Source organism: Vanessa atalanta, chromosome 9, assembly GCF_905147765.1.
Source record: "Vanessa atalanta chromosome 9, ilVanAtal1.2, whole genome shotgun sequence".
NCBI lineage: Eukaryota > Metazoa > Arthropoda > Insecta > Lepidoptera > Nymphalidae > Vanessa > Vanessa atalanta.
This window is the reverse complement of record NC_061879.1, coordinates 3,996,464-4,017,130: the sequence shown is the minus strand read 5'-3', so window position 1 is coordinate 4,017,130 and position 20,667 is coordinate 3,996,464. Positions and strand designations below refer to the sequence as shown.

General features: G+C 35.4%; 3 protein-coding genes across 5 annotated transcripts; 2 read left to right on the top strand and 1 right to left on the bottom strand.

Annotated features, from left to right (window-relative positions):
- Positions 1 to 320: 320 nt before the first annotated feature.
- LOC125066167 (ATP-dependent DNA helicase Q5-like) lies at positions 321 to 6,115 on the top strand. The gene is made up of 11 exons (XM_047674120.1): positions 321 to 605; positions 875 to 1,521; positions 2,396 to 2,501; positions 2,575 to 2,735; positions 3,076 to 3,266; positions 3,387 to 3,596; positions 3,674 to 3,875; positions 3,968 to 4,177; positions 4,262 to 4,421; positions 4,517 to 5,890; positions 5,977 to 6,115. Exons 1-11 carry the CDS (start codon positions 512 to 514, stop codon positions 6,078 to 6,080), a joined length of 3,459 nt encoding a protein of 1,152 aa, XP_047530076.1. The 5' UTR covers positions 321 to 511; the 3' UTR covers positions 6,081 to 6,115.
- LOC125066166 (condensin-2 complex subunit D3-like) lies at positions 5,983 to 16,943 on the bottom strand. 3 transcript variants are annotated; one of them, XM_047674117.1, is made up of 22 exons: positions 16,190 to 16,943; positions 15,718 to 15,878; positions 15,162 to 15,281; positions 14,810 to 14,953; positions 14,596 to 14,698; positions 14,123 to 14,256; positions 13,763 to 13,951; positions 13,309 to 13,470; positions 13,005 to 13,157; positions 12,606 to 12,787; positions 12,291 to 12,447; positions 11,632 to 11,761; positions 11,314 to 11,394; positions 10,996 to 11,136; positions 10,634 to 10,808; positions 10,417 to 10,566; positions 10,198 to 10,334; positions 9,915 to 10,130; positions 9,436 to 9,509; positions 8,940 to 8,960; positions 7,600 to 7,737; positions 5,983 to 7,199 (listed from the first exon to the last, which is right to left on the bottom strand). In XM_047674117.1, the coding sequence occupies exons 1-22, from the start codon at positions 16,845 to 16,847 to the stop codon at positions 6,999 to 7,001; spliced, it is 3,627 nt and encodes a 1,208-aa protein (XP_047530073.1). In that variant the 5' UTR covers positions 16,848 to 16,943; the 3' UTR covers positions 5,983 to 6,998. The 3 variants fall into 3 exon arrangements, with proteins under 3 accessions (XP_047530073.1, XP_047530074.1, XP_047530075.1); XM_047674118.1 differs by lacking the exon at positions 8,940 to 8,960; XM_047674119.1 differs by lacking the exons at positions 5,983 to 7,199; positions 8,940 to 8,960 and having other exon boundaries at positions 7,603 to 7,737; positions 9,911 to 10,130.
- A 716-nt stretch (positions 16,944 to 17,659) lies between these two features.
- Positions 17,660 to 19,150, top strand: LOC125066332 (transmembrane protein 177). The gene is made up of 4 exons (XM_047674378.1): positions 17,660 to 17,903; positions 17,999 to 18,135; positions 18,218 to 18,309; positions 18,381 to 19,150. The coding sequence occupies exons 1-4, from the start codon at positions 17,746 to 17,748 to the stop codon at positions 18,966 to 18,968; spliced, it is 975 nt and encodes a 324-aa protein (XP_047530334.1). The 5' UTR covers positions 17,660 to 17,745; the 3' UTR covers positions 18,969 to 19,150.
- Positions 19,151 to 20,667: the final 1,517 nt, after the last annotated feature.

Sequence of the window (20,667 nt, the reverse complement as noted above, 5' to 3'; positions counted from 1 at the left end):
AAAATATCGTAATTTTACTTATATTTTATACTTAAATTATACATTTTAAAAAGCCTTGTATGCAGTTCTGAAGCACGGGCTTACTATTTAAAAAAAAAACTCAATAATATATTTTTTTTCATAATAAAATAAGAAACATATTTACACTTGAATGTAAAATGTTACTTAGAAGTCTTATTTATACACAAGTTATTTCAGTTTACAAAATTTGTTTAAGAACCAGCAGAACGGAACGTAAAAAAATTGGCGCGATTTACTATGTACTGTTAGTATTTCATGCAATTTTGAGTTTTGACGTTCATAACATTTGACAATATAAATCTGTATTGAAAATGTCAATAAGTCATAAGTATTATTTTTATTTCGAGGTTGTTTTAATTATAATATTTCTTTCTTAATAAATATATGGCATTTGAAAATATCTAGTGTAACCTAATGTATTCAATTTAATGAAACATATAATATAACAAATGAACTTACCCGTTTATTCCCAGTGTTATGGAACTTCGTAATGGATAACGTAACAGAAAAATTACTCCAATGTTTTGGTTACAGAAAGTTCAAAAGTGAACTTCAAGAAAGAGCTGTGAGGGCAATTGCAAGAGGTGAATGCATTCATTTACTACTATTGCTTAGCATTAATATACATATGTTATATTTTATTTCAAATCCTTTATTTTAAAAAAATGCACATTTCGTTAAAACAACTAAAATACCGTATAATGTTGTGTTCCATCACAAAGATATATATAAGCAATCAGCGATGAAGATGCTGAAAATAGCTTTTGTATTGAAAATAAAATCGAGACACAAAATAATGCTATATTATAACTTAAAGCAATTATTATAATATGATAAAATTGCTTGTTTACAGGGGTCCATGATGTATATGTTTCAATGCCCACTGGTTCAGGGAAGTCTTTATGCTTCCAATTACCAGCAATGTTGCAGGACAATAAAGTGGCCATTGTATTTTCCCCCCTATTAGCTTTAATTAAAGATCAGATTGATCACTTAACAAGGTTTAAGATCCCAGCTGAATCAATAAACTCTAAAATGACATCAAAAGATAGAGATAGAGTTTTGAATGACTTACACAGCATGAAACCAACCACAAGGTTTTTATATGTAACACCCGAGCAAGCAGCTACTGGCACTTTTAAAGCTCTCATAGAGCATCTAGTCAAGTATAAAAAAGTTTCATATATAGTTGTTGATGAGGCCCACTGTGTCAGTGAATGGGGTCATGATTTCCGACCTGATTATTTAAAATTAGGTAATTTGCGTGAAAAGTTTAAGAGCATTCCATGGGTCGCTCTCACGGCTACTGCGAGTGCTGAAGTCACAAAAGATATAATGGCAAACCTTAAGTTTTTGCAGCCAGTAGCACAATACAAAACACCTAGTTTTAGAAGGAATCTCTACTATGATGTAGTGTATCAAAATTGTATACAGGATGAAATTGGAGATCTGGTAGATTTTCTAAAGAAAAACTTAAAAGATGATGACAATGTGAAATTGGTAAGTCAAGTAAAGAACATTTATTATATTAAATATCAAGTGAAGATTCCCTAAGTGACCTGGAAGTGAGTGGAAGGTCACTCCTGATGGTAATAAACAAAAAGGACCTTAGTTCTAATTTTGTTAAAATATATCTAATCTGGTTATGTTAGAATTTGTTAATAGACATAGAGTACCTGAAACTCTCTCTTGGAATGAGATTCAGATTTTTTATAAATATACACAAAACTGATGAAGCAAATGTCCAAGTCTTTGGTATTCTGAAGGCAGGTTTTAATATTTTGTATTAAAATAAAAATACTACAGCTGTGAAATATCTCGTTTATACAAAAATTATAAAAATTTGGAAACACTCATCATTATGCTTATTTTGTGAAAAATGGCTAAAATACATTGTGAAAATTTCAAAAGAATATTCGTCTCCTTAACTATATTTATCTATGCTTATTTAAGAACACTCTTAAGATCTTTAAATTTACTTTCGGAATCTACATTCCAAAATTCTACCCAGTTTGTGACATGTATATTTTACTTAAAAGAACAAGTTTCTCAGAACTTAAAAGGTGTCAGACGTGATATATATATAACCATAATACTAGCAGAATCTGTGGCTTTGGCCTCGTATTAATGTATAAAACTACCTATATCACACAAACCGTCACCTCCCATTTTAAATATACACAAATAAATTAAGAAGAGTAGTTAAGTATTTCCATCATCACAACTATTTCCATACCAACTTTCATCTAAATCATTTCATTGGTTTAAGCGGAAAGAGGTAACAGCGTTACTTTCGGAATTGTAATATTACGATAGAAGTATTGATAGTACATATAGCAATTTATTTTGAATATAAATATTATCTCGGTTTTAGAAAGACAGAAGTGCAGCTATTGTATATTGTCGAACACGGGAACAAACAGAAGATATATCGAGCATGTTAACAAAAAGAGGTTTTAAGGCATTAGCTTATCATGGAGGTATGTAAATATAATATTTTTTTATAAATAGAGGAGTGTAACCATTACTATTGCTTTTATTTATATTTTTTAGGATTAAAAACGTCAGAACGCGTATCAGTTCAAGAGCAATGGTCAAATGGTGAATGTCCTTGCGTGTGCGCCACTGTATCCTTTGGAATGGGTGTGGATAAGGCAACTGTACGTGTCGTGGTCCATTGGGGTCTGCCGCAGAATGTTGCTGCTTACTATCAAGTTAGTATTTTGTTTCTTATCCATTATGTCTATTGAGTAAAGGCGACCAAGATTGCGACCAAAGTCAATACATCAATTCCTTGGCGCATATTATATAACACAAAATTATAAAAAAGCGTGGAGTCGGTATTTGTTTGCTTTTATGCAAGATCATCAGTCATCATCTCGCCGATACTACTCGGTAGAATCTACATTTGATACCAGTTGAAGTTTTAAATTTAATTTGTCTTGTACCAATAAATACTAATTCAGAAGTTCTCGTAAGAGCCTACTCCAAAAATATAAATTTCGATTTTATTATTACTACATTTCGTCTATAGATTCGAAAATATATTTATAGGAATCAGGAAGAGCGGGACGAGACGGCAAACCGGCATTTTGCCGGATTTACTACTGTCGAAGTGAACGAAATGCCGTAGATTTCTTACTTAAATCCGAGATGGGTCGTTCCAAGACCCCCGAGCAGAAACAAAGATGTAAAAACGCTTACAAGAGTTTCGAAATCATGGTGAAATATTGCGAGGAAGTAAGGTAAGGATTCTCCTCTGACTAAGCAGATTACTTTCGGATTGAATAATTTCGACCTTTTAATCAATTCGAACATGAACCCGACCTCGCCCTCTCGGTACCAATCGCGACCGGGATCCGCAGGTGCCGCCACAAAACATTCGCGGACTACTTCGGCGAGCAGGCGCCCAAGTGCGGCGCGCGCTGCGACGCGTGCGCCGACCCGCGCGCCGTGCAGCGCGCGCTCGACCAGCACCTGCGCCGCGCCATGAGCGCCACGCTCGGCCAGCGGGGCCTCGTCACGCACACCGACTCCTCCGACCTGTACGGGGAGGGCCGGCTGGGGCAGATGAGGTACCGCCCGACGGGAATGATCGTATGAGTCGTCCGGAAGTTAGGCGATTTCTCGTAACTCTCATTCGATGTCTTAGGGAGGCGGAGTCGTACTACGGGGAAAAAAGTGGGGACGACTCGGACGACGAGAGTAGTCGACGTCGCGTCGCGGAAGAGACTAAGTCTCTCATACTGCAAGAGTTTGCCAAGAGAAAAAAGGACCTGGAAAAAAATAAAAATACCGAAACTGAATCCGCAAAATATTCTAAATGCAAAGCGGCTGACAGTACGGTAACGAAAGTAAGTTTTACTTGTATACATACTAAAATATGAAAAACAAAATTGTTTCATTGCGTAAAACATTAAATGATCTAAACATTAGCACTTTTTAGGTTAATGGACTAACAGTGGCAGGACGCGAGAGTTATCTTGCCCTACTTACAGATGCATTAAGAAATAATCTTAAAAATTCAAAAGGTATCGATAAAACGGATAAAAATCTTTCGGGGCGAGATGTTGAACAATGCGCAATAGAAATGGAGTATGAAGCATTTTCAAGTAGTACTGTAGCTAGTCTGTACAGGCGAGCGATGGCAAAAGTGGTAATTATTATTTGATTCATTATTCTGATATGATATTGATATGTTAAATCAATAAATTCTAATATATAATGTAAATAATTTCAGATATCATCTGTTAAATCTTGTAAGGACAGTTTATATCCAGATCTTAAAAATTTTGAACCCAAAAAAAGTCATACGCTGGGCGAATTTATAAAGGACTATGAAAAGAATCGCGCTGATCAAAAATATCACGGTTTTATATCTGCATCAGAATTAGAAAGTCGTACGTATAGAAAGAATATTTCTTTAATTCTCTCTATGAGAAAGCTTATATTTTGCTTTTTATATTGACTTTAAATGTAATTTTTTTTATTTCAGGTGATAAAGAAAGCAAAAATGATCAAAAAACACTGTCTAAAGCTGACAAAGACACTAAAAGAAAAGCAAACTCCTTTAAAAGGGACCCTTTAACACAAACAAAGCTAAAAAACTTCTTTTCTTCAAAAACATCACAAGAATCTCCTAGCCTACCCTCAGATGATAGCGAAGATGAAAGAGGACTTGTTATAGCAGAAAATGAGAGTCCAAAACATTGTGATTCTACATTTAAGTTAGAGGAAATTGACGATACAAATAATGTTGAAGACAATGACAAAACGCTCCAATTAGACACAGTAGCCGAAGATCACAATTCAGATGCAAATATGAAAACTAAAACCTTGTACATAAATATAACTTTACAGGGTATACCTAAAAATGGATCAGATACTAAAAACAAAGTGGATGAAGATATTGATACAAAAATCGAAAAAAAAATTAAACACGTATCTTCTGAAAAACCAACTCCAATAGCTAAAAGAAAAATCAAAGCACTTTTTGGTGAGTCGTCTGACAGTGAAATCGAGCCAAATGATATTAAAAAACGTAAGATTTCTAAAGAAAAATGCGTATCTCATAAGTCAGAGAAGAAGAAAAACGAGAAATCAAAGACTGAAAAGTCTAAGAAGAAACATAAACGTAAAAAGTCTCATCAAAATGACGAAAAAAGCTCTGACAATAACGACAGTACTGGTAAGGATAGTGCTTTTGAAGAGACACTTATTTTAGATGATGCAACAAGTGCAGCGACATGTACAGAATCTCAAAGTAACCAAAATAATGTTAATAATAATATGGAAGAATACCTTGAATCACACAATTCATCTGATTCAATGAATGATGATACCAAATCAACTGATGTAAATAACGTAAAATTTGTTGATGAGAAGTCTATAGTTAAAGCACATAAATTAAGTTTGGAAGCAGATAAGGTATTACAGGAGCTAAAACATTTCTCGGAAATAAAATCTGAACCAGAAGTAGCGGTCCCAATTAATATTGTTGCTGCTGCCGCTAATGATTCTAAAGTATGTGAATCTAAAAATACAGTTGTGATCACAAAATCTCCAACAAAACACGGAACTAAAGAAAAGCATGCACCAAAGTTAACTGATGATTTAAAATATATTAAAATACACAATAAACAAGAGATAAGAGAACATAGTAAAAGTAAGGAAAAAAGGGACAAAGACATATCTAAAAAGATACATTACTCTAAACACAAAGAAAAGAAAGCGGAAAAAGTGGACGTTGCCAGTTTAGTTGTTAAACTGTTGATGCCATATTACAAGAAGAAAAAGATCAGCAATCGCGATTTGTTTAAGATTACTGCCAGGCACATTGTTCACCAATTACTTGCTATACAAGTAACTGGTAAGGATTTGTAAATTGATTATTAACTGAATATGTATTGACTTAAAATATTATGCGTTAAATAATTTTTTCATATATTTTTTCAGAGGAAGCGGCGATTAATATGATATTGAAAAAAACATTCAGCAAAGTGACCATTGAAAAGGAAAGTGATTTAGAAGCAAAGTTAAACTTAAGTAATAACACATAATTTATTCAATGTATCTTGTTTATATTTAATGTTTAAGCACTTTCGTGCGGAATTTAATATTAATTATTCTTGTATGCTGTTCAAATAAAATGAATATTTTTACAATTATTTTTTTGTCGCAGTACACAAATTGGGTTACAAGCAATCAACAAATTTATTTATACTTATTTCATAAGGTAGAATATCTGACTGTTTTCACTAGTTCATTGGTCTAGTGGCTAAGCTGGTCAGCTCATAAGGCTGCAGATCCTGAGACGAAACCCAGGGTCAGGGACAGGTGAGAAATATTTAGTAGTAACGTGAAGTATGGAAGTTCGCAGTGTTTACATTCCCGTCCCTTGGATTGCAGTTATAGTAATTGGTAAAAGACATAGGGGCTTAAAAAGATTGTTCAAAATTAAAATAATTTATCCATATTCAAAATATATAGTTTTAATATTTTTATTTTAATATAAAATTATACTTACATGACCTGTCCGTATTTAAACATATACAGACTTTTATATGATGTGTAATACTTGTATGCTCTTAAGATAGAATAGCGTCTCCATTTGCAGAATCCTGTCGATTTAAATATCTTGATACATTTGAAATTTTATCGTAATCTGAATGTTTGAAGAGTTTCAAATTAACTTGTATTTCAAATGTTATAGCGCTAAATATAACAGGTGGTAGTTTCTATCACATATACATTATAAGTTTGATAACATTTGTTTGTTTTCATTGGTTTATCTCCTCACACTGAAGTAGGATCGCATTTAGTGTAAAGACTTCGTCATCGTCACTGTGAAGATAATATTATCTCTAGCAGTGTAAGGTGAAAGAAAACTTATAGTTTGTCATAATTTTCAAGATTAAAACAGTTAATAGATAAGCTCCAGGTCTGCCATACGTCAGCTGCACGCAGCGCTGTGGCGACTATATGCGCAGCGCCCTCTTCCGCGGCGAGTGCGCGTAGGGCCGCGGGCGCTTGCGGGCGCGCGGCGTGTCGGGCTCGGGCGGCGCGGACGCCGTCACCAGGTTGCGGGTGTTGCCGAACGACGCCTCGAGCCCTATGGTCTCCTGGAACTGCTGTACGCGCTCCACTAGTTCCTCGTCGTTCTCTATTAGCTCCTCGATCTGTTACCGATACATACTGATATGTATTACAAAACTGAACTTTTTTTAAATTGTTTTATTTGTATCATCATAGACACGCTGTCTGTCTCTTTGGTGTATCTTATTTTTAATTTGTGTTGGTGTTTTTTTTTATTACTAGGCATGACATCTTCATTGACTCTAAATCTTTCCTCGAAGGGGTGTTGTATTTATCGTCCTCGAATTTTAGATTTCATAGCCGCTGGGGATGTTATTAAAATGAACGTTTCTTTAGAACATTTTTGCGGTTGCTTTGTAAAGTATTACTACTTTGTAAAGTAAATGTGCTTCTTCTGGTTAGATATTTAATTATTAGTTAAATTACGTCAAAGCACGTGACCAAGACTCTATTCAAATTCCTTTGTAAGAAACGAGCACTGACCTCGTGGCGGTAGTCGTTGAGCAGGTCGGTGGCGATGCGCACGAGGTAGGCGGCCAGCTGCCCGCCGCGCGGCCGCATGTGCGCGTACAGCCGCAGCACGGCCGGCACCAGCACCTCCGCCACCGTGCGCTTCATTTTCTGAGTAGCAGAAAAAAAATTGTAACAACTTGTAATATTTATGAATACATTTATTTTATTATGTATATTTTTACCAGCGTCAGTTTTTCGAGACATAAAAATCCTTACATATATGTTACTTTTAAGTTCGCGTAATAGCTGGTTTTTAGTTGAGCACCAATACATAATAAAGATGAAATATTGTCATTATTAAATTAATAGCCTGAAGTATCGTTGTACAAGCGACTCAATCGTGATAAGAGTAGAATATGGCTAAAACTCAGTATCGCACCATTATACTTTGTCAAGCAGGGAGGACCAGTGCAAACCGTATTGTCAACGTGCTCAAACCATACTGGCGACATTCGGAGACTCGACGGGAAAATATCGTAAACCAGTTACTAGTGGTACGTTTTGAAATTATGCAATGAAAACAAAGATGATGTTTTGAGTCAACCTTCATAATTGTGAACCTGAGTCCAAATAAAACTCCACAATATGAAAATGGCACAGGACCAAGAAGTTCATTGGAACGCAGACGGCCGGAAAATCATGGCTACATTATTTTGGGAGTACGAAGGAATCAGGAAAAAGTATAAATGAACTAATTGAGTGGCTTGAATAATGTAATCGTCTTGCAGATGAATATATTGGAAACGACAAAAAGAAATGTTTCTTTATTTTCATTCTAACCCTTCGATTCCGCGAACTTATGAGCTTTAAAGCGGAGTCTATAATATACATAATATATATATATATAATTTAATCGTAATTTGTCTCAATTAATATATGTTTTTTATTACTTCAACCAAATAATGCAGTTAATTTTAAATTTAAAATGCACGATGGATGGATATACTGAACTTTGACAAAATAATAAATTGGCATGGAGCTAAAAGGACATTTATTAGTAAAATATGAACCAAATTTACTATTTGCCAAAAAATTAAAAAATAAATTTATTAGTGCAAATAATCTATAAGACATTACATAACATAAGTTAACATTACTGATATTATGTAAAAAGGTATGTATATGTAAACCGACCGAGAAAATATTATGTCTATTATTCCGTTTCTGAGTACGAAAAGTAAGGGTTATTGAAATTGGCCCTTTTAGCATCAGGCCACAAATTAAATAAGTAGGTACTTACATTTAAAAATAAACAGAAGTATTCATATATACATCAATTCTATTCGCTATATAATATTTTCTAATTTTACCTGTTCTCTCTCCGTGAAAAACTAGGGCAGGAAGAAAATGTTTATGGATGATAAGATTCCATAAGAAAAAAATAAAAAAATAACCGGTTCAAACATAAACTTTTTTTTTGTAGACTCAAGTCGATTAGTTTTATGTCTACTGATTTATATTTGAATAGTGATGTTAACACGTTAACGATGATCGGTAATTTACCATGATAAAAGATTACGGCCATTGTTGAGCGGATGTTTAGTTAAATAATGATTTGTCTCTATATAATATAATAAAGGCTTTCAATGTTTTTAATGGCTGCTCTCAGTTGTCCAAACTTTGAACCTTGACCGCGCACGCTCAAAATCCACAATTGAATCTAAGTGTACTCGATCTATCCTCAGTTCGATTCACTAGATTTTGGTTCCCAAACCAAAGTCTACATTACATCATCATAACAAATCTATTCAAAAGATCGGAGGATAGTATGGAGCTAGCTTAACTTAAATGAGAAATGCAACTCACATGAGATACGATGTTCGTCGTAACTCGTTCCTGAAGGTCATCTATATCGGCATCCCCGGCTTTTTCCGGTTTTTCTATAAAACATAATAATATTAAGGATAAGCTTATAAGTCAATAAATCCTGCGGCAAGGTAATCTTTTATTTCCGCAGAAATTTTTTACTTTGCTTATTTTAAATTCAAATCGTTTGTTAAATATATATGATGAGAAAAATGCGTGGAGCTAATACTTGTCGTCTTTCAGACATAATAAATTATATTATATTTAATCAATATAACTTTGTATTTAAAAAATTAGAAAGGAGTAACTGCTGAGTCTTTTGCCGACTCTTCTCCGTAGGTTGATACGACCAAGAAGAAATAGATCCAACCTAGCTAGCCATTTTACAAAACTATATGTTTTGTAAAATGGCGGTTCAAAAGTGCTCGCAAAAGCCTACTCGAATAAAGTATATTTTGTTGTGGGTCCCCGCGACTCACTGGGCAGTTTCATGCGCGGGCCGCAGAGCAGCGTGATGGTGTCGAGCAGCGCGGCGTTGAGCGCGGCCGACAGCTCGTCGCCGTCGTCGCACAGCGCGCCCGCGTGCTCCAGCACCTCGCGCGCCAGCCGGCACTGCACGTTCAGCTTCTGCACCAGCGACATGCGCTGCAGCATCACGTCGTAGATCAGCTGCCGCGCGTCGAACGATATGCTCTCTGCGGTGAGGGTCGTATGAAATGAGCTGCACCGCCGACCGACTGCCGAGTAGCACAGCCCACTGACCGCTTTCCTGGTTGTTGTAGTGCAGCACGCAGTCGACGAAGTGATGATAGATGGTGTCGACGGTGAGACAGCACGACACGTAGTACTCGGCCGGCTCGCGCACGTCGTGGTCCTCGTCCGCCAGCAGCGCGCAGTACCTGCTCGACCGACGAGAGAGCGAGATTCAAAATACAATGTTAAATAAAAAACAATACAATTGTATCGACACGGATGTCATACCGATAGTAGAGCGGCGTGCGCAGACGAAGATACCCGGCGAGCAGCAGGCGCGTGAGTGCGCGAGCCGCCGCACGTCGCAGAGGGGGCGCCGCCTGAGGCGCCACACATCCGCACACCGAGTCCAGCTGCGGCTCCACGATGCACGAGTACCTATGTACGACCAGCGTCATGTACCGTCGCGTTTAGCGTCTGAAGTCAAGTGGTGAGCGTCGCGCACCTGGTGCAGATGTCGGTGAGCGCCAGCAGCGCGTTGAGGCGCGCGCAGAGCGGCGCGGCGTCGTCCCGCAGCAGCGCGGCCAGCGACGGCGCCAGCGCGGCCGCCGCGTCCCGCGAGCGCACGCACAGCCGCCCCGCGCCCGCCGCGCACAGGCCGCGCTCCTCGTCGCCCCACTCTGCACGCACACGTTTTGACTATCACTCGGCTTGTCTCTCCATGGAAACCGTTAGTGCCGCGTTTCGTAATATTCGAATGGATAATCGAAAAGTTTCAGATAAAAGAGACTCGAACTAACGCATTAGGCTGCTCCGTTGATGGGGTACAAAAAAGTAAAAATAGTTATAATATGGCGAGGACCGTACCGGGTGGCGGCTGCGCCAGCGCGGCGAGGAAGAGGCGCAGCAGCTGCGGCGAGGGCGGCGCGGGCGCCACCAGCGACACGTCGGCGGCGCGCACCCACTCGCGCACGTCACCCGCGCCGCTCTCCAGCGCGCGCCGCTCCGCTGCCGACACACGGGCCGAGCTCTAATACTTCTATTTTTAGACGCCTTTATAACGCACGAGCGTGTCCAAAACACGCTACATTTAAGTAAGTAATGTAGTGAAATTAAGTTTTCCGTTGTACTGAGTAGGGTCACCTGTTGTCGACTTATTTTAAGCAGAAAATAATTAATATATACATATTTGCATCAACTCCGTTGCCCACTGCAAATTTTCAGGATCCAGTTGAGCCGCGAGAGATGCGCTCGCAGTTCTGCTTCCTAGGAAAATATAATTTAGATTAATGAAATTATTGTTACAATGGAATTCGTATACAATGTAACGTCTTTTAACTGCACTGCACAATATGTTATTTAAATGCGACAAAACGAGCCTTCCTAGATAAGGCTTTAGGAACAGCCTTCCATTAATCAAATACTAAAAATTTTATATTTTTTATGCAATCGTTGAATTGAACTTTGTGTCGAGATACGAGATACAAAACAGTAGTCTTGTACCGTCGTCGACGGCGGCGGCCAGGCGCGTGACGAGATGGTCGCGCAGTGCGGCTCGTGCTTCGCCCCCCACACGTGCCGACCACGTGGCCAGCAGCTCCAGCGTCAGCGGCACCAGCCGCGCGTCCCGTTCCTACCGACGTGCGCAGTCGCATCACTATTTACCCTTCGAGGTATTAAGTGAAATAGTTGATAGTAGTGTTGCATATCGATAGTCCACTATCGTGAAAGAGTCGATTGTCTATCGATAGTTATGGCGTAAGCAATAATATCGTAAGCAATGCGATTATTGATGCTCATATCAATACTATTGCTCATGGAAAGCTATCGATAGTATGGACATTATTGATACAAGACGATATTATCGACAGTATAGTACTATCTGATATCCTGAATAGTTTTCGAAGGCAACATTGTTGGAAAGTTGTAATGCATGCTTAGACTATAACCCTGCATTAAAACAACTATATTATTTTAATCCAGCGGCATATAAATTATTTTCTTTATTTTATTACATTTTTTTAATTTCACGCTTTAATTTACAGTCGAAGTTCTGGCTCAGCTTCTCAGATACTACTATATTTTTTTTCTTCACGACGGTCAGGAGTAGCGACGGGCGAGATTGGTTACGCGGACAGCGTAATGGCGCGGGGCGTACGTACCGGTTTTTCGGTCAGATTGTAATAGTAGTCCAGCAGGAAGCCGACATCTGAGTAATCTACGTGCCGCGAAATGCTCGTCAGAAGCACCAGGCACTGCAGGTCTCGTTCGTCGTTGAGTATCCCCAAGTGGGTGCTTAATAAATCCACTAAACGATGACTGCAAACAAACATAAATAAATATACACGTTTTAAACATAATTATAATTTAAGAACACACGTAATATTTTAAACATGACCAATAAAATATATTAATTTTACCGAGGGGCTTAAAACATTTTCGCTGATAATATTGGTTTTTTTTTTTAAAAAAATTACTTGATGCAATTCGATGACTTGGCCAGCAACGCGCACGCTTTCTGAAGATGTCTCTTCATATTATGACGCGTGATTCCGGCGAGGAACTCCCACGGCAGTGGATCTTCGGTTACGAGAGCGTCGTACTTACGTATGCGCTCTATTAAAAGTTGCTGTATGAGAGCCACGACTTGGTCTTGAATCTGTAATAGATATGCATATCGTTTATCTACTGAACATAATTATTTTACGTAAACAAATGCTGCCAACGTAAAGTTGTTACTACATTTTATTTCTTCTCTTCTTCTTTTAGGTTAAAGAAATTAATAGCTATATCCCTTAACCTGTTCGTACACTTCGAAGACTCTGTTCGACAATGCGCAAATGCCTCGCAACAGTAGCACCTATATGAAGACGCACCTTGGTTTCCGGGTCGGATAGGCGGTGCATGGGCCCGGCGAGGAAGGCATCGAGCGCGGCGCGGTGGGCGGCACTCGCAGCCAGCTCGCCCAGCGCGCCCACCGCACTCACACGCACCACGATGCTGGCGTCGCGGCACAGGCCCACCAGCATCTGCGTTGGCACACGCTATCGTCTCACACATACGATTCATAACTTTAACAAGTAAGCAATTAAGTCTGTGCGATCACGAATCACGAGACCGCTCGAAAATTTTAATGAAACTCGACGACATTACTCAGTGCGTTTTCGAGTGCGTACTGACCGCGTAGTCCGAGTCCTGGGGCATCCGGGCGTCGTGCAGCATGTCGGCGAGCAGGCGGTGCAGCAGCCCCGCGGCCGCCTTGCGCACGACGGCGCGCTCGTCGCACACGCAGCGCGCGCCCACCGCCGCCAGCCGCGACACCGCGCCCGCGCCGTTCAGTTCCTGGTGGGTCGGCCACTTTTGTTTCAATCTCTTCAATCAACTCGAAAGTGTAATAATAGAAAATAACATTCGTAGATTCTCCGATCAAGATTAATTGAAAGGATGATGTTTTGTAATTGCACTTCTCTGAGAGATCGGATTGAGTCATGAAACTGTAGATTTTTTCCGGACAAGTTCGATGGACAGTAAAGCATGTATGTAATTTAATGAATCAATATACATATAATTTCGGCATGGATTTCTATGCTTTCAATCGAATGGAATGAGAGTGTATGAAGTACACGCAAGTCACCTTGATAGCCTCCTTCATGGCAGGATGTTCGGAAGTCAGACAGTCGGCGAGCAGCGCCAGCGCGCGCGTGCGCAGCGTGCTGGACACGTCGTGCACGCGCTCGTACACGGCGCGCAGCACTTCGGCGTGCACGATGGTGTGCGTGCGCTGGCGCAGCAGCCCGGCTACGTCCTCCTCCGTTTCGTCCTGCTGTTACATGCTTTTATTTTATTCTTATTATAGGAAATTATGTATTTGGATTTGTCATTTTTATCAGCACAGACTGATTCTTTTTCTAAAACACCGTCTAAATTTATAAGATTAAGAACAAATTATTTAAACAGACTTATAATTTCTAATTATATTAATTAGTAACATTACATTGTCTGTAGGTAAATTTTGGATGCTTTCAATTTCAGTAGTGATAGACTGTGAAGTTCCTGGTTGTGATTCCAAATTGTTTTCATCTATAGCATTATCTTCTTGCACATTTTGGTTAGGCTCCTCAGTTGTTTCTATAACAAAAGTAAGCCAATAAATTAAATCAGTCAGATATGAGAAACAAATAAATTACAAAAGACCTAAAATAAAAATATATTTTACATAATATTCTATAATTGCCGACGCACCTAACTCGCATAACCCACATTCAGTTCGGAAGGATCAGTTGAAACTTATTGATTTTGTAATTCCAACATTTACTTCATACTATTCCAATAGAGAATTGGATATAAACTACATATATAAAATGTTAATGTATAAACGCATTTAATGTATGAATATAAAAATTTAATTTCAAAGTCAAATGAAATCATTTTTTATATACATGTAGCAAATAGTTTGTTATGATTTACCTCCAATAGTTGTTCCAAGCAAGGAAGGAATATTTTCTTTTTCACTAGAATGATCAGGTGTTGACAAATCAGGATCATTATTTAAAAGCTTAGCCAGCATTTCCTAAAAAAATTAAGGTATAAAGTTATAATATTTGAGACTAAAACACATTGAATATATTATATTTGTGTCATTAATTGTAAGATATTTGTTTATTTAATAAGTATAACATACCAATGCAATCTGTCTATGAGGTACTTTCGCAGTTGTTGATAATTTAAGTAGCCATTTTACATAATTTCCATAAGATTTGCGAGGCAAGAGACTCATAAGGCCCACGACAAGTGATACCCGAGCAGAACGAACCTCAGCTTTTTCCTAAATCAAATTCATACTGTTATTAAATGAAAAAAAATAATATAATGTATTTTTTATATAGAGATTTTATATTTTATTGTGATACTACATGTTATATTACTGGATATAAAAACATTCTGGCACATTAAATTAACAAACATGATCAAAAAAAAAAAGTTACACCACAGCCAAAACCTCTGTTATAAATATAAAGTGTCATAAAACTTACAAGTCCATCTAAAGTGTAGCAAAGATGTTCTAAAAGGACAACATAACCAGGTAAAGCTGCTTTTCCAAATTTTGTTAACAATAATCCTGAATATGTAACATATGATGCTCTGACCACATTCTGAAAAAAAAGTAAGAAAAGAAAAATAAACTTTGAATATATAAGAACTTCTACAATAACTAAATTTGTATTACGATATAATTATAATTTCTTAAGTTAACATAAATATTAAACTAGGCTTTGTGCAAGTGCATCTTGGTAGGTAATACCCAGTCATCATGTATACTAGCACCAAAAAGCAAAGTTTAGTATTGTTGTTCCATTTTAAAGGATAAGTGAACCAGTGTAACTATGCATATGCACTATATCATGCAAAAGGGACATAACATCTTAGCTCCCAAGGATAATGATGCATTGGTGATATGCAGAATGATTAACACTCATAAAAAAGTACCAATGTCTATGGGCAGTGGTGACCACTTATCAGGGTGGCCCATTTACTAGTCAACCTACCAATAAAAACGGTATATTTTACTTAATTAATTACTGTACTCACATTAACATGTCGGCAGTCTACAGATGCGGCAATGAATTTTGGCAGTAGACACTTGAAAAGTAATTGTATGGCTGCAGAATTTGGTTCACCATTGGCCTCACAAACCAGTACATCAATCATTTCATATATTACACCAGAAAGCTTGGCCAGTTCTATTTTATCTAGACAAATGATATTTACATTACAGTAGTATTCTAAGTAAAGTTGACAGTAATTGGTAATATTACAGTTAAATACAATGTATGGGTTTAATATTCAATAAGAATTTTCTCAATTTTTTACATAATTGGAATATTTGGCTCAGTGAAATTTGAAAAAAGTCTTTTAAAAATAAAACCTGTTAGCCATATGCATTTTAAAATTATCTGTGACAAAATTTACTTTGACAAACAAACTAATTTTTCCAGACCCAGATTTATATAACTTTAATTGTAATTTATATTTTATCCATAAATAATATATTATACTGTACCTATGTTTAATTTGTTAACTATGGCTCCTCCTGTTATATCTACTAAATTGCTTACAATGTCTTCAAAATTCATATCATTTGAAGTCAAATGTAAGTTTTGAATAATTTGCCTTAAGTCATTTACGAAGTAACCCAGTTCTTTAATGACAGAATTTACCTCACAAGTAAGCTCTTTTGCATTGAAGTAATTTTCTTCATTGTCACACATAGCTTTAGGATAGTTGAGACAAACCAGTGAGTGCGTGAAAAGTTGTGAGTGATAAATATTGTATGCTTTATATCCAGGAATGCAAAGCAGCTTATAATATAAGCGAGATGCATGTATAGCGTTATTACGGTGTTCTCTTGATACGACATTTTTACCACCAAAGTCTATGTAGTAAGCTAATAGAGCTAATAAGTGTTGGTGTTTAATTTGATGTGACAAAACAGTCCAAGATCTCTCTTCTTCGTTATCTAAATTTGTGTTAAGCCATGCGTCTATTGCATTCATAGCACTGTGAAATACAGATTTTATGTCAACATATTCCACTGAATTTTCATAATCAGCAGGGATTTCGCTAAATTCTAAGAATTCAGATTCATAAATAGCTTGTACCCATTCTTCAATCAAATTATCTAAACGTAGTTTATTTAATTCCCTTAAAACCTCCTCCATTTTTTGAGAAAGCTTGAATTAAGGTTATGAACATAAAAAAGTCATTACAATTGATGCCCAGATTTTATTAATAAAATATTGTAAGAATTCCGGTAATGTAAACAATACAATTTACAACTTCCATAATGACGATTGTTATTGACAGCTGTCAGATCTCATTGACAGCTGTCAATTTGAATTTTCGCTAAGCTTACCATATACTTGAATTAAATAAAAAAAATACTATTTTTTCGAGTAGACTATTTCATAAAAAAAATAATGTTTAATGAAAGATGAATCGGTTAAAAAATATTACTTTTCAAACTACAAAGTATTAAGGAATATTGAGTCAGCGTCTTCGGATATCGTTTTGCACATCGTATTTTTGTATCGTGTTTGTAGTAGTGATTTTAGCCCTACTGGCCTTTATAGCAACACCGGACGTTGGTGCACGTAGCAATTGCCTACCTTTATTTATACACTGCCTCACAATAGGGTTCTATTTTATTTTTTGTTATATTCTCTGATACTTCCCCTAACCTATTTCCCTTATAGTTTATCTTTTTATTTAATTTGATATTTCAAAAATAGCTTTAGTAATTAATCTGTCGATCTTTCGAAACCCTAATTCGTTAACTGATATGAAGATCCTCTAATGTTTTCTGTAAAAACGTGTCCTACAATTCAACGATACTATAAAAAAAGAAACTATTACCGATAAACATTACGATTAAATTTTAAGCCTGATCAATGACATTAGTGGTATGGAATAATATGTCATATGATAGGTATGCATATGTCATATGTCAAAATTGACATTCAATATATTTATAAATTTAAAGGCTCGAATATATCTCTTGATTTTAAGTGGAAATTTATAAATATATAATCTAATATTACATTAAATCAATCAAAAATAATGTCAACCAAAAAGCCTATTTCATGGTTTCTAACAGATAAAGGTCGAAAATTTTCTTTTGCTGTTATAACGGGTACTGGATTGGCTCTTACCGCTGCACGCTTTAGCCCTCATACATTTTTATTAGGAAAATATAAGGATTTTGTACATTATTACAGGTAATGCCGATTAGTATTTACCAACATTTACAATTATTAATTTCTATATATTTCCGAGTCATAAATCTTTTAATATAGAATTTGTCTTGTAACAGTAATGGAAAGCCAGCAGAGCTCCCAAGTGAACTTCATAAGAAATACGAAAAATGTTTAGATATACTAGAAATATCGGAAGTTCATAGAAAATTGTTTCAACCATTTTGCGTTTTTGGGTATGACTTGTTCCATGCAGGTAAATTAAAATTTGTTACAAAATAATTGTTTTATTATTTATTTGTGTTTCATAATCTTTAACAGTGATCTTATGATTACAGGAAGTACTAGTTCGAGGTTTGGTGCTCTTGTTGGTATTCCAATAAACTTTACATATAAATCATTAAATGATGTTGAACAACAAAATATACAGGTTCTTTTCTATTATAAGCTTGTAGTATTAATTTTTGGAATAAATATTAATAATCCTTATTTAATTAACAGGTCAATCAAAAGACATTGGACTTATCTTCTGAAATTGGCAAAAAATTAGGGGAATCACTCATATTACCAGATACAGTTCAAGAATTTGCTATTTGTAGAGAGATGCTAATGACTCAAAATAACAAAATAATGTTTGAATCAACTTATCCATTTGTGTGCATATTCTTAGTATATAATTTGTCTCAGTATATGAATGGAAGACTAAATTTATATGCGGCGCCATTAAATGTTAGAGTTATTTTGTATTCAATAGTTGGATTATTTGGTTTGGGTTCATATTTCCTGATGAAGGATATGACAGAAATTCATTATGAAACAGAGGTTGACAAGAAGTTATGTGAATTGGGCCCCAATTTTATTGAAAGTGGGGTTATATTTTATGAAAAATTATTACAAAGAAATCAAGCTTTAAGAGAATTAATGGGTAAGGAAGGTGAAAAAAAATACACAAAACTAGGCAATGAAAATTATGGTGTTCGGCAACCACATGTAGCACTAATACATAGAAAGCAATTTTTTGATCTTAAATTAAAAGAGTGTAAAGAAAAAGATGATCAAAATTTGGAGAACAATCCATACTCTGCTTAGATATTAAAAAAGATATTGTGAGATACAAAATCAAGGTGGTACTATGAAGTGACTGTATGTATTCTGATTGTAGTTAAAATGTAAATAATAAGTATAAATGATTACTTATCTAATGTAGTAAACCAAGAATGTAGTAATGTTTTAAGAAAACTAATTACTATTTTAATATAAAATGAATACAATTGACCTTTCCTTTACTTCATCTTTTCTTAAGACCTTGTGTTCCCGTAAAAATGAATTAAATAGTATTCTAGATTATGTAATATATTTTAATCTTATTAATTTAAAGGCTAAATCCCATCTAGATAATGTTTATGATAGAGCCTGTATAGTCATTTAAAAAGAATTAAAAAAGAGTTTCAGATTTGGAATGATTATCTAGGTTTTCGTATTTAAGCCTCAAAGGTTGATAAATTATATCGATATATTATGTCGAAATAAGATTATTTCACAATTAATCCAGATGGATTATGTGTGATTCTAATTTGTGCAGTGGAGACTGGCCTACCATATTACTAAGGGTGGAGTGAAACTTACTAATCAAGTAATCAGTAATCGATTTTGTGAATTTTGAGGAATAAAAAAAGAAGCGCGTTTCTGTTTCACGCAAAGCGAATAAAATATACAAGTTCCCTGTGTGATGCTTTTGATTGTATCTGTAAATTTTTAATTAATGTATTAAAAAAGGATCTATCATTTGTTTAGTAAGTGTATCTTATTTTTTAGATTTAACATTTATGATAAATTTTTATTTTTTCTTTGCTGTTGAATGATTTGTAAATCGTTTTTCTTCGAAAGTAGGTATACTTAAATCAGAACAATATAATAGGATAAAAATAAATAAATGAAAAGGACTATATTTTTATATAGCGTGACAATAACGGATATTATATACGTAAATATTTTATAGGTTTAATGACACATACAAAAATATACATACTTTTTATATACAAATATTATTATCGTTATATTGTATTTGGATTTTGGAAATTTACACTTAAACCATCACTGATTTCTGAAAGATATGTAGATAGCCAAACTAGAAACCAAAGTCAGATAAGTGAACTAACAAAAGTAACAAGCAATATTATAAGACGTTCTGTACTAAATAAAAATACATTGATTAATTTTGTTTTCCGACTCAGTTATTTTTCTTCCCTTTTTTTTGTAACTAAAGTATAATGTGTAAAGCTTTCAATAATTATAATGATGTTCTATTTTCAATCTCTAATCTCATGAATATAATTTATTTATTTTTATATTATTTGATTTTATATTCGGGTTTGATCTGAATATATAGACAGAAATTTTATTAATTTGAAAAAAAAATACGTAATGACATTAATTAAAATTTAAAATGAAAATTACTGGATGTTAAATAAAAAACTTAATACGGTTTAATAAAAAATGTGGCATTTTTCATTACCATGGCACATTATGTTTTGCACATACCTCCTGTACATGTATGAAAAACAAATGAAAAAAGTAATTTTAAATTAATGTAAATAATATAATAATAAATCAATTTAAAGTATATTTAATGACAAAGCTATGTTATTCTAATAGATCTTTTTTTTTAATACACAATTTGTAACATTTTTTATCGTATCAAAATAGTTGACGTTTTTTTTATAATTGTCACTTAAGTTACATATGGGTAAGTTCATGTGAAAAATTGTAATGTCAGTGTCACATTTAA